Genomic DNA, 14,105 nt, shown 5'->3' with positions numbered 1-14,105 from the left:
ATGGTATCCCCAAAAATATTGGGGAGAACCAGAGGCCTCGTCGCCGAAATGCCTGCAGAAGGACCAGCCAAAGCAGGAGAAGGGGTCATCCCCTCGGGCTCATCTTCCACCACTACCGTCTCCACCCGTGGCTCCGTGGTGGCTCTCCTCTTGCGACGGTTCAGGGAAGTTGAGTCTTCCTCCCCTCCCGAAGAGATAGGCCCCACCCGGGGAGAACTGGCCCCTGCTTGGGCATCACTCTCTGCTTCCCGGGCCAAATCTGCCTCGCTGGCTCTGCGTTCTTCTGTTTCTTGAGCTTCAGCTACCTCCCTAGCACGGCGTGCTTCCAATTCACCAGCTTCGGCCGCCTCCCTGGCCCGGCGCTCCTCCTGTTCCTGGGCTTCCTTCGCCCTTTTCTCCGCTCTAATCCTCTTTTGCTCCGCTTTCCTCTGAGCAGCAGCCTCTTGAAAGCTTGCTTTGATCATGTCTTCTTCGGCTACATCAAGAACACAGTGGGTCAGCAAAGTAAAGTTGCGAAAAAAAAAAAAGAAAAGAAAAAAAGCCAAGAAAAGCGATTTACCCGCCTGCGACCCGGGTTGATCAAACCCGTCGATGATCTGATCTACAGGGTCTTCAGGCCGGGACCCGATCCCGTAATAGGCCAGATTGTTCGACCCAATCAGCACTGAAGATAAGAAGGATTGCTTTCCTAAAGCATCCCAGGCATCGGTAAAAGGAGGAAGAAGTTTGAAATTTCGGGGAAGCTCAGGTTGTTTGGGCATGGAAGGAAGAAACCCCAAAGCACAGGTGGGGAGAGTCGGAAATTTAAGAAAGAAAAATTTTGTTTTCCATCCCTTCAAAGAAGAAGGGATGTCGGTTAAAAACCGATAGTGCATCCGGGCCATAAAAGAAAAAACCCCGTCATTAAATCGACAGGAATAAAAATAGTGAAAGATAGAGGAGTTAATGGGAATAAGTTTCATGCGGAACAAAACAAAAGTAGCTGCCATAATACGAAAAGCATTGGGATGAAGATGATTGAGAGGAAGGTTAAAAAATCGAGCAACTCCTTCAAAGAAATGATGAACCGGGAAACGGAGACCACTCCTAAGCTGCTCAAGGAAGAAAGCGTGGTATCCGAGGGGAGGAGTATCAGGATGGTCATTAGGTCCGGGAATCCTAATGTCATAAGTAGAAGGAATAGCTCCCAGGGACCGAATGTCTCCTAAACTACCCGGACGGAGAGTGGAAGACACCGTAGAAAACCAGAAGGGCCCTGTTATTTTATCCTTCCCTCTACTCGGGGAGCCCAGGGGTCGGGAAAAAGACGCTTTAGCAGTCTTCTTGGACAAAGATCGAGAGGGAATAGTAGGAATACCCCTCGGAATCTGAACAGACTGGTCAGAAGGGGTGGGAGAATTGTCCTCCGATAGGCCCCTAGCATTTTTGCCAGAGGTAGAAGAAGTGGAATTGGACATGATGGAAAAAAAGCAAATAAGACACAGAAAAGAGAGACTTACTGAGAGGAATTGAGGGTGATGGTTGATAGTCGGAGAGATCGCCGGAGAAATCTACAGAGAAGACCGAGGAAGAAAACAAGCAGGGCTTCGCCGAAGAATAAATTTGCAAGTGATTTTTAGAAAAATCGATGGATCGCTATATATAAGGGAGAGATGGAATCTATGCCGTTGATCTAGCATAGATTGGACGGGCTAGATTAGCCTTGGAAGTTGAGCGTTTGAAAAGACAGTTGCTCGAATCGAGGCGCCATGGTAGCTGAGAATACGTACAGGCTCTGACAACACGTCATCAGAATTCTATCATTATGACTGCGCAATGATTGACTGAAAAAGCGAAGAGAGGGATTGGGATAATGCCATATCTCGGTCTTATTCAGATCCCGGAAGAACTAAAGTTATCGAATGAATACCCACTATACCCAGATTGGGACTTACCGATTTATCATATGACTATTCTTTTATATCCATGCGTGAAAAAGGTAAAGAGGTAATACGCCCCGATAGAATCCTTTTATCACAATCAAGAAAGAAAACATGCCAAGTCCCGGCCTCTTACGAGGTAACTCGGGAGCAGAGGATCCCATCACCCGGCTAAAAGGCCCGGACAGCATGGGACCCGGCGTTCTGATATGTTTAGGCCTACCTTTTTCGGTTTTCGGATTGATGATTAGTTTAGCTGGTGTTAAAACATTTGCAAAGAATTAAAAGAAGACGCAAGAATTAATTGTCTAAATTTTCATTAAGGGAATGGTCGGCGTCGTATTACAGAAATTTCAGTGGCCACTCGACCTTTCCACTCATCCATCCAGTCAGTAACTTCTTGAATGCCAAGATTGACAAAGGAATCGGTGCTCGAGACCTTATTTAGATGCCGCCATTCCTTCCACAACATAGCATGCAGCAGGTTCTGGTCAGTCAACAACTCTTCAATGCGGGATACCCCTAGTTCCCGCCTGTATTTCCTCGTCACCATCCTTTGAGAGCGAGTGAGGACTGTGCCGTTCAAATAAAGAAGGCCGATGAATTGAAGTTTATGCCAGGTACATATGACTTTGGCCAGAATGTACTCATCGACATTCTTTTTGAAAAGCTCTACATAGGGACGTAACTCCGCTGGGATTTGACTTTGCACACCAACAGAAGAGATGGCACTGCTGCAAGTACTGGAGTCGCTGGAGCTCGACATTGTTCTGTTGGTATGGGTGCATCTTATCCACCAATTTATTTATAGGAAAGGGAGGAAAAGACGTTTGGGATGAGAGAATGTGAAGAGCCTAAGGTTAATTAAAGCATGCCGTCATTTATTGGGAAGGAGAATGTATCATAGCCATTAAGACCAGTGCACGTGGGCGATTAATAAGGGCCTCGAAAATTACGTGGGGTAGACCAAAAGGCGGATGCAGTTATCAAAACGACCCCGAATATGAAAGGTTTCCCGAGATAATGTTTAATGATAATGCATGCATCATTATGACTACCCGGATATCACAAGCCTTGGGGCTTCGTATCCTCTCTAAGAGATTGTCAGGGCCCAGTGTAATGTTTCAAAGCAAAGCCGGTGATCAACCATTACCGTTGGGATACTTTTGTTTGGTTTGTTCAGCAGGCATTCAGTAATAAAGACTCATACCAGATCTTAAGAATACAAAGCAAGGGTGAAACAGAAGAGTAACTTTATTCATTTGCTAGCATTTCTACTAATTACATCGGAGTATTCTTCTTCTACAAAGAGTATCCACATGGTTTTCCACTTTCTTAGCTCATTTGGGGAAGACTTGAGGAAGCCCTCGGTGCTTGTAATGCCCGAGAGGATTTTCATCTCCTTAAGCAACGCCAGCTGGTAGATGTAATCACCCTCGAAGATGTTCACCTCTTCGGTCAAGTTCAGAAGTTCCCGGTACTTCTCCATCTTTACCACCAGTCTAGAAGCATTAGCTTCTCCGGTCTCGTGGAGAAGTTGTAATCTCTGAAGTTTCTCCCAGTAACGAACAATCTTATGGAACACTTCATCTTCTATCTTGGTTTTCTTTTTCTCAACTAATCGCCACGAGACTTCTTCCATATCTGAATTCGACGGATTACTGGAGCTCGCCATTTGACTCTTGTGACCAACTATTTAATGATGACTTGGGAAAAAAAGATGTTGCTATATTTATAATAGCAAGGGGCTAATCACAACCGTCGAATCTTTGGATACATAGACGGTCAGGATGGACATTGGGAATTGCACCAGAAAGTTGAAAAGACGTACACGCCTATCGAAATATTGCGATAAATCATCCTCGAAAACATAAAAAACGTGGGAGATATGATTGATTGATGTACATCGCGAGTCTTCACCATACACCGACGTCTATGTAGCTATGCTCAGTCCAGAAGGTGTATCAAAATGGCTTTTCTGACCGGGCACAAGGGACTAATCGGGACAGCGAGTAGACTCTAGCCCGACTATTTAAGGAAGGAGTGATGATACCCCGATATGTCCCGGGCAGTTGATCCCGGGAATGCTCGGGTCATGGGTCAGGCCCATGAGCGATGCCCGGGTCAGGACAGCCCATCTCTCGAGTGGTTGATTCAGGACATAGCACCAGAGTTCTGGTATAACTTCTCTTCTGACATCTCGAAGCGAGGGAGACATTTAATGATGTTGACTTAATAAAATACACGCGGCCGACCTGTTAACATTAATGAGTGACTGGACAGATGGGATATGACCAATATATGATTTGACATGTCAGAACAATAGGGTATAATCAGCCGCCCTAGTATATTTAATGCGCACGTCCCAAAAAACGAGGTCATCATTATTTCCTCCACTATAAATACCAGGGTTTGCATTTATTCCTTCATTGAGATATTAATGAACATTTAACACACTCATTTATTGCACACCAATATCACAGCCATCACTTGGCTACATTGGTTTTATTGCTTGAGTACCCTGCTGACTTAAGCATCGGAGTGGCCACGCCGGGGACCCCCTCCGGCGCCCATTCACGTGGTTGTTTTTCTTATTGGCAGATCTTTCAAAGGCAAACAAAGAAACTTCCTTCCAGTTCGCCGTCTTAGCTCATATTTCTTCCCGTATTCTTGATAGCTTACCTGGTAGAGTTCCCGACCCGACTCCACTGTTCGACCCGGGTGGCATCAATACTATTTAAATCACATGCCAACATCATTTTTTGTAATTATGTGCTTGTATTTGATTATACACTTGTGAACACGACATTCTCATTTTATGAACTAAAAAAGATATTTGCTTTGTATTTTATTTGTTCAAATATGATCGTCATTTATAATTTTAATCTCAATCACTTTCAAAATACATACTAACTTTACGTTATACATGCAAGACAAAAGTTTATTATTTTATCAAAAATTATAGTTAATAATAATAATGTAATACACATTTAAGAATATATATCTTTTTTGGAAGAAATATTGAAATGTGCCGCTTGGGCATAATTTTAGTTACATTGTTGTTACTAGATATGTTTAGTAAGTCTGTAGACTGTTGAGTGCAATAATTGTCTCTGTTTAGTAGAGCGATCGAACCGTGGTGCTTGTGCTGCTGTGCGGTTTAAAAGATTTGAGTTGCACAATTACCACCAGCTATAGCTTTTGGTAAAGTGACAAGCGCTCGGTCCTACACAGACGATCCTACAGTTAATACTAAAGTCAAGGTAGTGTATCTTATGACTTCCCTCATAAGTTGCAAATTGATGCGACTATTGGAGGATGATCTTCGGGGGCCAATAATTCAATGGAGAGATATTGAAACATGATCCTTATATGATTTATTATTTAAAATATTTGAGTTACATAATTATTAACTGCAATTTTCGTAAAACCATAAGTATTTAGTATTATAATATCATACAGATATCGTCCAAAAATATCATAATGTTCCAAATTAAATAATTAAATAAGACCTTGCTGGGTCTTGGGTCTTTATTGTAGTGTTGAATCAACCGTTTCTGTTAAAAATAAAATAAATTTATATTTTTATTGTTTAGAAAAATAAGATTATAAATTTCAAATGTAATATCTTTGTTCACATTTTAAAAATTAAATATTTAAAATGAGTTTATAACGAGCTTACAATTGACTTTTATAGCAACTTGGGTTAATCATTTTCGTAAAAGTGATGACGCATACGAAATAGTTACTATAGGGGCTCATTGTGCAGTCACGTAGACGCATGCCCGGGCTCGGACTCGGGCTCGGGGCGTGACAGAATGATATTAGAGCCGATTACCTGCAAGGAACATCGAGAAATAAGTGTTATACGGAGCAAAGTGCTACATGCATGAGAGCCATCTCTTGAACCTGCAGGAGCCACCTCTAGATTTTTGGCGCTGATGGATCGAGTGGCCAAGCTGCGACGAGAACGTTGCGTTCTGAAGAAGGGCTGATTGTGATACTCTTGTCACACATCTTAAAAATTAAAGATTTAAAATGAGTTTATAATGGGCTTACAAGGAACTTCTATAACAACTTGGGTTAATCATTTTCGTAAAAGCGAGGACGAATACAAAATAGTTGCTATAGGGGTCTATTGTGTAGTCATGCAGGCGTGGCGTGGGCGTGTCCTAGCTCAGGGCGTGACATCAAATCTATATCTTACATGGGGAAAAAACTTGTGTGAGAAGGTCTCACGGGTCGTGTTTTGTGAGACATATATCTTATTTGGGTCATCCATAAAAAAATATTATTTTTTATGCTAAGAGTATTATTTTTTATTATGCTAACGCGTCTCACAGATAAAGATTCATGAGACCGTCTCACAAGAGACATATTCTTTACATGGTTATATAATACTTCATGTTAAGTAGAATGAAATTTAAATTTCACTCAATAATGTTGTTATTTGACATTTATTCTACATTATATTATTAATGTGTAAACAAGTAAAGTGTTGATTTAAAATTTAATATATTATTTTATTGTAAACAATAATACTGATGAAAATCTATGAATTCAAATCCATCTCCCCAAGTACATCCTTAAAGATTTTGAATTACTTCTTTTTCTTTTTTTTCAATTTGAAGCCAAATCAAAGTGTTTATATATTCATCCAAATGGAATCAAAATATGTTATTCAATGTATATACGTTAAACCGCGGTTGAAATCTATAACCTTATTATTTTCATCGTCATTATTCGATATTTTAATTATTTGATTATAAAATCGAACGTATGAGATGAATTTGATAAAGTTTTTTCTTTTAAAAAATAATTGGCAAGGTTGTTGACTTCAGGTTTGTGCTAGAAGGTCAGATCCAATGCTCTTATACATTTGGGATTGTAGATGATTCGAGGGTTGTGCAAATGTGAATAAAAGGGGATCCGAGCACATAGGTGTGCTGAAACGAATGAAGATATGCCGAAGGAAAAGGGATTATCCCAATAAGATTTAAGGATACATAACTACTTTTATACGTTTGTTAATAGAGTAGGTCTTTTGTGAGACGATTTCGCGAATATTTAAATGTGAGACGTGTTAATTTTATCGATATTGACAATAAAAAGTAATACTCTTAGCATAAACAAAGTAATATTTTTTCATGGATGACTCAAATAAGATATTTATCTCACGAAATATGACCTGCGAGATCGTCTTACACAAGTTTTTGCTTTATTAATAACCTATAATGATACAAATATTGGTGAAAAGTTTCGAAAGATCAAATGAATATTCTATAAAAAATTTACTTTTTTTTTCTTTTTTTTAAAATACAAGTGATTTTAGTTGGGTTCTATACATAATTAAATCTCAGTCCCGCTGAATGCAGCTAACTGTAATGGTTAAATGATTCATCAGAGATCGAAAATATAAGGGTTGATAAATGATTAAATAAATGTATATAGAAAGATCAGGTATTGTTTCTGGAAGTTCGGAGATAGTATAATCTATTTAAGCTTTTTGAGTAGAGTGGATGTCATGTGAGACCGTCTCACGGATCTTAATCTGTGAGACGGGTCAGCCATACCCATATTCACAATAAAAAGTAATACTTTTAGCATAAAAAGTAATACTTTTTCATGGATGATCCAAATAAGAGATCCGCCACACAAATACGACGCGTGAGACCGTCTCACACAAGTTTTTGTCTTTTGAGTAACTGAAATTAGGCAAAAACTTGTGTGAGAGGGTCTCACGAGTCGTATTTGTGAGACGAATCTCTTATTTGGGTCGTCCATGAAAAAGTATTACTTTTTATGCTAAGAGTATTACTTTTTATTGTGAATATTCGTAGGGTTGACCCGTCTTACAGATTAAAATCCGTGAGATGGTCTCACATGAGACCTACTCCTGAAATTATATGATCCAACTTGAAAAATGTGATTTGAAAAACCTAAGCCGGATAACATCAATTTTCTCTTAAGGAATTTATCTAGAATACAATAATATTTGTAAGGATAATTTAATCTTAGAAAATATTAAGATAGCAACTTAAAAAATAATTTAGGGTAACTAATTTATTTTAAAATTTATCATGTCAATTTATAAATTATTCTAAATTTTTATACCAAATATTTTCTTAAAGTTTATTTATGTTTTAAATATTTCAACCGTCTACGTCCTCTCACAAATAAAAATTCGAAAATCAAATGAAAATCGACGGCCAAAAGGCAACGAATCTCAATGACGTGTTCGAATCTCAAAGTCCGAACTCAGCAGTATGGGGTTTTTGCAGTCTCCTTTGTCTTTTTCTGTTTGGACACAAATATATAGGTAAAGCTAAGCAGAACAATGCCTTGTGTGTGGTGCTACTTCCCTAAATCCTGTAGTGTTTTTCAAAAACAAGTAACAGACAAAGCATCAAACACATTGGAAGCGTAATGCTACTGAAAATCCGCTGGAAAAGTTGATTAAACCCTCCAAGAATCTACCCTCCGCCATTTCCAGCCAAGAACAAGCATGGGTTTTTCTCCATCCCTCCTCCTGTACTCTTTCCTCCTCACATTTTCTTTTGCGAACTCCGTTTCCGAGCTTACAGCTTTGATGGACTTGAAAGCGAGTCTTGACCCGGAAAACTTGCATTTGGGTTCATGGGTTTTCCGGGATGACCCGTGTGGCGGGAGATTTGAGGGGGTTGCTTGTAATGAGAAAGGGCAGGTGACTAACATTTCACTTCAGGGTAAAGGGCTCGCCGGAAAACTGTCGCCGGAGATTGGCAGGCTGAAGTATTTGACTGGGTTGTACCTGCATTACAATTCTTTGTACGGGGAAATACCAAAGGAGATTGGAGACTTGACTGAGCTGAGTGATCTTTACTTGAATGTGAACAACTTATCCGGGGAGATTCCACCGGAGCTTGGGAACATGGAGAACTTACAAGGTACTTTTATTTTGTCTTCTTGTAATATTTTGTGAAATTTACCTGTAAAGGAGCTATCTTTACACTTTCCTTCATTACTTTCTACTTTGGCTATTTTTTCCCCTTTCTTTACCATTTTTTTGGCCGCTTATTCGTGTTAAGAGTGTCTATGGAGCATTGAAATCTGTTAGAAAAACTTCATGAACAATGGATGGGTTATATATGATGATTTCTGATTTGGGTTTTGCCTAGAAATATTAGAACTTCAGTAGAAAATAGTTTTCTGAGTTTAAAATTTAGAATATCTGTGGGATTTGGATTCCTTTTGACCGAACCTTATCTGCATTTGTATGCTTTAACTGAAAAGTTTCATGCTTCTGTGCATTTTCTGTAATCAACGTAAATTTCCCTTTCCTCATCTATATTTTTAATTTCCTGTTTCAAAAATTGAATTCTTTGGGAATTTTGGCCTTGTAGAGATTCTTCATTGTTCACTTGTATTTTGGTCTTTTCCCCCTATTCTTGAAAAAAGACATCAATTTTTTTTGCAAATTTGTAAAATCTTTATATTGGGTTTCGTGATTCTTTACTATTTGTCTCAGCTGTTTGATTCATTTTGGGAACCTCTTTCTCTCTGTAGTTTTGCAGCTGTGCTATAACCACTTCACTGGAAGTGTTCCAACGCAGCTGGGATCTCTGAAGAAGCTTAACGTGTTAGCGCTGCAATCCAATCTGTTGACTGGTGCAGTCCCCGCTAGCTTGGGGGATTTGGTAGTGCTAATGAGGCTGGACCTCAGTTTTAATAGGCTTTTCGGATCGATTCCCACTAAACTAGCCGATGCTCCAATGCTTGAAGTTTTCGATATTCGAAATAACTCTCTCTCTGGAAATGTTCCTCTGGGTAAAGTTATGCCATTTCTTGGTCATTTAACCTTTTCCGAGAGACTGAATTTTATTTATTTGATTGTTTTTCACTATTGAAGCTCTGAAGAGATTGGTGGACGGATTTCGGTATGAAAATAACCCGGGATTATGCGGAACCGGTTTTTCATCTCTCAGAAGCTGTGATGAATCTGGGTATTCCAGTTCGAATAGGCCAGAACCTTATGCAGGAGGCGCAACTGGTTTCTCGACGAAGAACATTCCAGAAAGTGCTGATCTGAATTTGAATTGCAGCCAAAGCAGTTGCTCAAAGGCATCTACTAATTCCCACGCTTCAGTGGTTGTTGGACTAGTCGTGGTTGCGGTATTTGTTTCGGCCGCCAGTATTTTGTCTTTCTCTCTATACCGAAGGCGTAAACAAAAACTTAGTTGCACGTTTGATATCTCTGACATTCACCTCAGTGCCGACAATGCCAAGGATTCCTACAAGAAAAATGGCTCTCCACTCGCCAGCCTTGAATACTCTAGTGGCTGGGATCCTATGGCTGAGGGTCGACGATTTGGTTTTTCGCACGAGGATATGCAGAACTTCAGGTTCAATCTTCAGGAGGTCGAGTGTGCCACACAGTACTTTTCAGACAAGAATTTACTGGGAAAGAGTAACTATTCGATGACGTATAAAGGAAAATTAAGAGACGGATCTGTTGTTGCTGTTAAGAGAATCACGAAAACTAGCTGCAAGTCTGAGGAAGCTGAATTCTTGAAGGGACTTAATGTCTTGACTTCATTGATAAATGAAAACTTGGTTCGGTTAAGAGGGTTTTGTTTCTCTCGGGGCCGTGGTGAGTGTTTCCTCGTTTATGATTTTGTCCCGAATGGCAGCTTGTTCCAGTATCTTGATCTGGAGGAGGTTGATGGCCGGGTTCTTGAATGGTCAACCCGAGTTTCTATAATAAACGGCATCGCTAAAGGTTAGCTTGTCAAATGCCTTTGTTCTCTTGCATCTTAAGTTGTAATAAATTTAATTATAATTACATCAAATCTGATTCCAGATTATGTTTGTTGTTTTCGAACAGGTATAGAGTACTTGCACCGGTGCAAGGTGAACAAACCATCTTTGGTACACCAAAATATTTCCGCCAAGAACGTACTAATCGACCAGCAGGTTAAGCCCTTGCTATCCGATTCAGGCCTTCACAAACTTCTCACGAGTGACACCATCTACTCCTCCCTCAAAGCCAGTGCTGCCATGGGATACCTCGCACCAGAATACACAACCACAGGCCGTTTCACTGAGAAGAGTGATGTATATGCTTTTGGGGTTCTAGTTTTCCAAATCCTCTCTGGGAAGCGAAAATACGAGATCTCTACGCGTGCTGTAGCTGAGTCAGGGAACCTCGAGTTCGTAGACACAAATATCTATGGCAAGTTCTATATACCCGAAGCTAAATTGTTGGCAAAAGTCGCTGTTTCATGCACGAACGAGTTGCCAGAAGATAGACCCTCCATGGAAGCAATTGTACAAGATATCAGCAACTGAATTAAACTTGTTCTGGTCAAGATTTTCTTCATTTGTAGGTCTTTAGTTATTTTCAAGCTTCATTGGCACTGACCATTTGACAAGGGATATTGCTCAGTATGTTGTCTAATTTGAAGCAATTTTAGTGAGGACTAACGTAGCTGCAGCTGTTTGATGTTTGCTGCATTCTAGTTTCTTCGTCCAATGTAGAAACAAGAATGGTTGACATTGAATTTTTTTTTCATTGGATTTAAAAGCACTCTCTTTGGGCACGTTTGGATGCCTAAAGTTGGAAACTTTAAAAAAAAGTTAAATCAGGACAGTTTGTTAAAATGATTTTATTAAAAAAACAAAAACAATTTTGATGTTTAGATAAATTATAAAAATAATTTTTATGATTATTATTATTTTTAAAATAGGACTAGAATCTCAAGCAGCCTGGGTTTGGTGTATAGCATTTAACAAAGACAAAAATTTATGTGAGATGGTCTTACGAGTCGTATTTTGTGAGATATATCTTTTATTTGGGTAATCTATAAAAAAATATTACTTTTTATGTTAAGAATATTATTTTTTATTGTGAATATCGGTATGATTGATCCGTATAACATATAAAGATTCGTAATCGTAAGATCATTTCACAAAACCGTATTCTTTTAACAAGAATTAGGCAGTCGCAGAAATTGGTTTTTTTGTTCTAAGTTCACAGAAATCAAACAAGAAGTAAAATATTTTTTTAAAGAAAAACGTAAAATAAAACAATAAAATTTCTTATGGAAGATTTTGTTTAAATCCAAGAGAACCCACTCAACAAGTACTTGAGAATGGATTCCCTGAAATGAGATGGAAAACATCTTAGCTTCGAGATCTTCGATTTGATCTCTCTCTGTTCGTTCTCCTCAAAGATAATGATAATACCCTCACCAATAATATCCATGATTCTGTCCACTAATAATCTCATACTCCACACTGTATTTGCAATCTCGCTTACGCTTATTTTCTCCTTCTTCAAGATCCCAACGCTACTTCTTCACGGCCTACACACATACATTCATCCTGATGATGTCAATCCCGGCGGCAATTCAGGAGGACTCCGAGCTGCGATTAGAAGGCCAGGCGCGATTGGCTCCGAAGAGGTAAAGCCCAGAAAGAAATCTAAAGAAAGAGTTGATTTTGACGAAAGCAAAGCTCAGATCTTTAGACTGAAACTCAATGAAGGTCATCTCCAATCAAGGATTTATTTCAAAGAATTTTACAGTGTTTTTAACTACACTCTTGTTGCTTTATTGTCTTTGCTGCTTCATAGATTTCTGAGGGTGAATAAAGATTCAGGGTTTGTGAGAAATGGGACTATTATTCCAGTTTTATTGGGGTTGGTGGGCGTTTGTAGACTGTTCTTTTTTATGTTTAGGGTTAGCTTCGATGCGTCTGCATCGAAGAGGTTGGAGAAGCAACTGAGTTTTGTGTTGGGGGTTGTAGGGTTTCTTTTAGGTCTGATTATTATTTTCGAGGTTTTTCCTAAATGGGTTCTTGATTTTAGCTTTGATTCTTTGGATGGATTTGGGAAAGTTTTTTTAGCTGCTTTCATGGGATTCTCTGTGGGTGTTCTTTTCATTCCAGCATTGAGAAACGCTCGAGTTTTTTGGCTCGGAACTGATCAGATTCGGTGTAATTTGTCCATCATCTCTTGTGGATGGTTTTCAAGAATGCTCCTTTATGCTAATTTCATATTGGTTTTCTTCACTTCATTGCTTTGGGTTAACCCTCTAGCCGAATTCCTTTTTAGCTCGAAGATGAATGGTAAAATAGGATCGAATATAGCTGATAAAAAGGGAGAAGTTTTGAACTTAGTTGGCTACGTCGGCCTGTCAAGATCGAATTTTGAAAATTTAAGGCTAGTGTGTTTGTTGATCACTGGACTTCTTCAAATCCTTGCCCTGCGTCCAAATTTGCAAATGTTCTTAAATGAAGCTGTCTTCTGTTGGTACCAAAGATTACATGGCAGCAAGGTTCCGGACTTGGATTATAGCAGGGCAAAGGTCTTTCTGCACAATCACTACCTATGTCTCGTAGTTCTGCAGTTCTTTGCTCCAGCAGCAACGGTACTTCTTCTACTCGGCTTGTCTCCATTTGATAACAACTTTCTTACAGATATCCAATGGGCTATTAATAAATCATCTTGCTCTGCTTTTGTTAAAGAAGTCACTTTGTTTATGGCTTGGTGGATTATATTTGTTTGGACAGTACTCTGTTCAGCCATCCTTGCTTTGTATCGTCGTGGAATTTTCTATGTTTCTTGACACTGCCTTGACATTCTCAAGTCATGGACTCATGATACAGATTTTGATCATGATCTGGTTATGATAAGTTATCAGCCTCTTATTTTTCTCCGAAGAACCTCAGTGTTTCGAAAATTTTGGTTCATACACGATATAGCAGATTTTTCTATTTTTGTCCATTGCTTTAAGCATATGTGCTCCTTATCAGTTTCATTAGTCTCGCTTGATTACAGAACGTGTTATACAATATTTGAATCAACATACTTTCTATTTAGGCTTCATTTTTCAAACCGATACACTGCATTTATTCATGTTAAGTCGTGTTTTTATACAAACACACACGCTCGTTGATCCTGCTGGAATGTGGAGTAGAAATACGGCTAACCGCCAGAGTTTCAGTTGAATAATCACTCAGCATGTCTTGTGTAAGAGTTGAGACACTGAAAAATGGAGTAAATATTGAGGAGTCATGATCTCTCAAGGGCACAATATTTTAATCTCTTATATAAAGTATACAAATTTCATGTTAGTCAAGTTTAGTTGATCTTATGAATACAGTTAGTGAGAGATACATCTGTGTTTCTATCAAATAAACACCAGC

General features: G+C 39.2%; 2 protein-coding genes across 2 annotated transcripts; both read left to right on the top strand.

Moving 5' to 3' along the window:
- Nucleotides 1-8,247: 8,247 nt before the first annotated feature.
- Nucleotides 8,248-11,491, top strand: LOC140807535 (uncharacterized). The gene is made up of 4 exons (XM_073164429.1): nucleotides 8,248-8,845; nucleotides 9,465-9,725; nucleotides 9,808-10,677; nucleotides 10,783-11,491. The coding sequence occupies exons 1-4, from the start codon at nucleotides 8,425-8,427 to the stop codon at nucleotides 11,244-11,246; spliced, it is 2,016 nt and encodes a 671-aa protein (XP_073020530.1). The 5' UTR covers nucleotides 8,248-8,424; the 3' UTR covers nucleotides 11,247-11,491.
- Nucleotides 11,492-11,963: 472 nt separating this feature from the next.
- On the top strand, nucleotides 11,964-13,777 carry LOC140807742 (uncharacterized). The gene has a single exon (XM_073164705.1). The coding sequence runs from the start codon at nucleotides 12,134-12,136 to the stop codon at nucleotides 13,523-13,525; it is 1,392 nt and encodes a 463-aa protein (XP_073020806.1). The 5' UTR covers nucleotides 11,964-12,133; the 3' UTR covers nucleotides 13,526-13,777.
- The last annotated feature ends 328 nt before the right edge of the window (nucleotides 13,778-14,105 follow it).

The sequence above is a fragment of the Primulina eburnea genome, chromosome 12, assembly GCF_022965805.1.
Source record: "Primulina eburnea isolate SZY01 chromosome 12, ASM2296580v1, whole genome shotgun sequence".
NCBI lineage: Eukaryota > Viridiplantae > Streptophyta > Magnoliopsida > Lamiales > Gesneriaceae > Primulina > Primulina eburnea.
The sequence above is the reverse complement of the archived record's forward strand: the minus strand, read 5'-3'. Positions and strand labels throughout refer to the sequence as shown.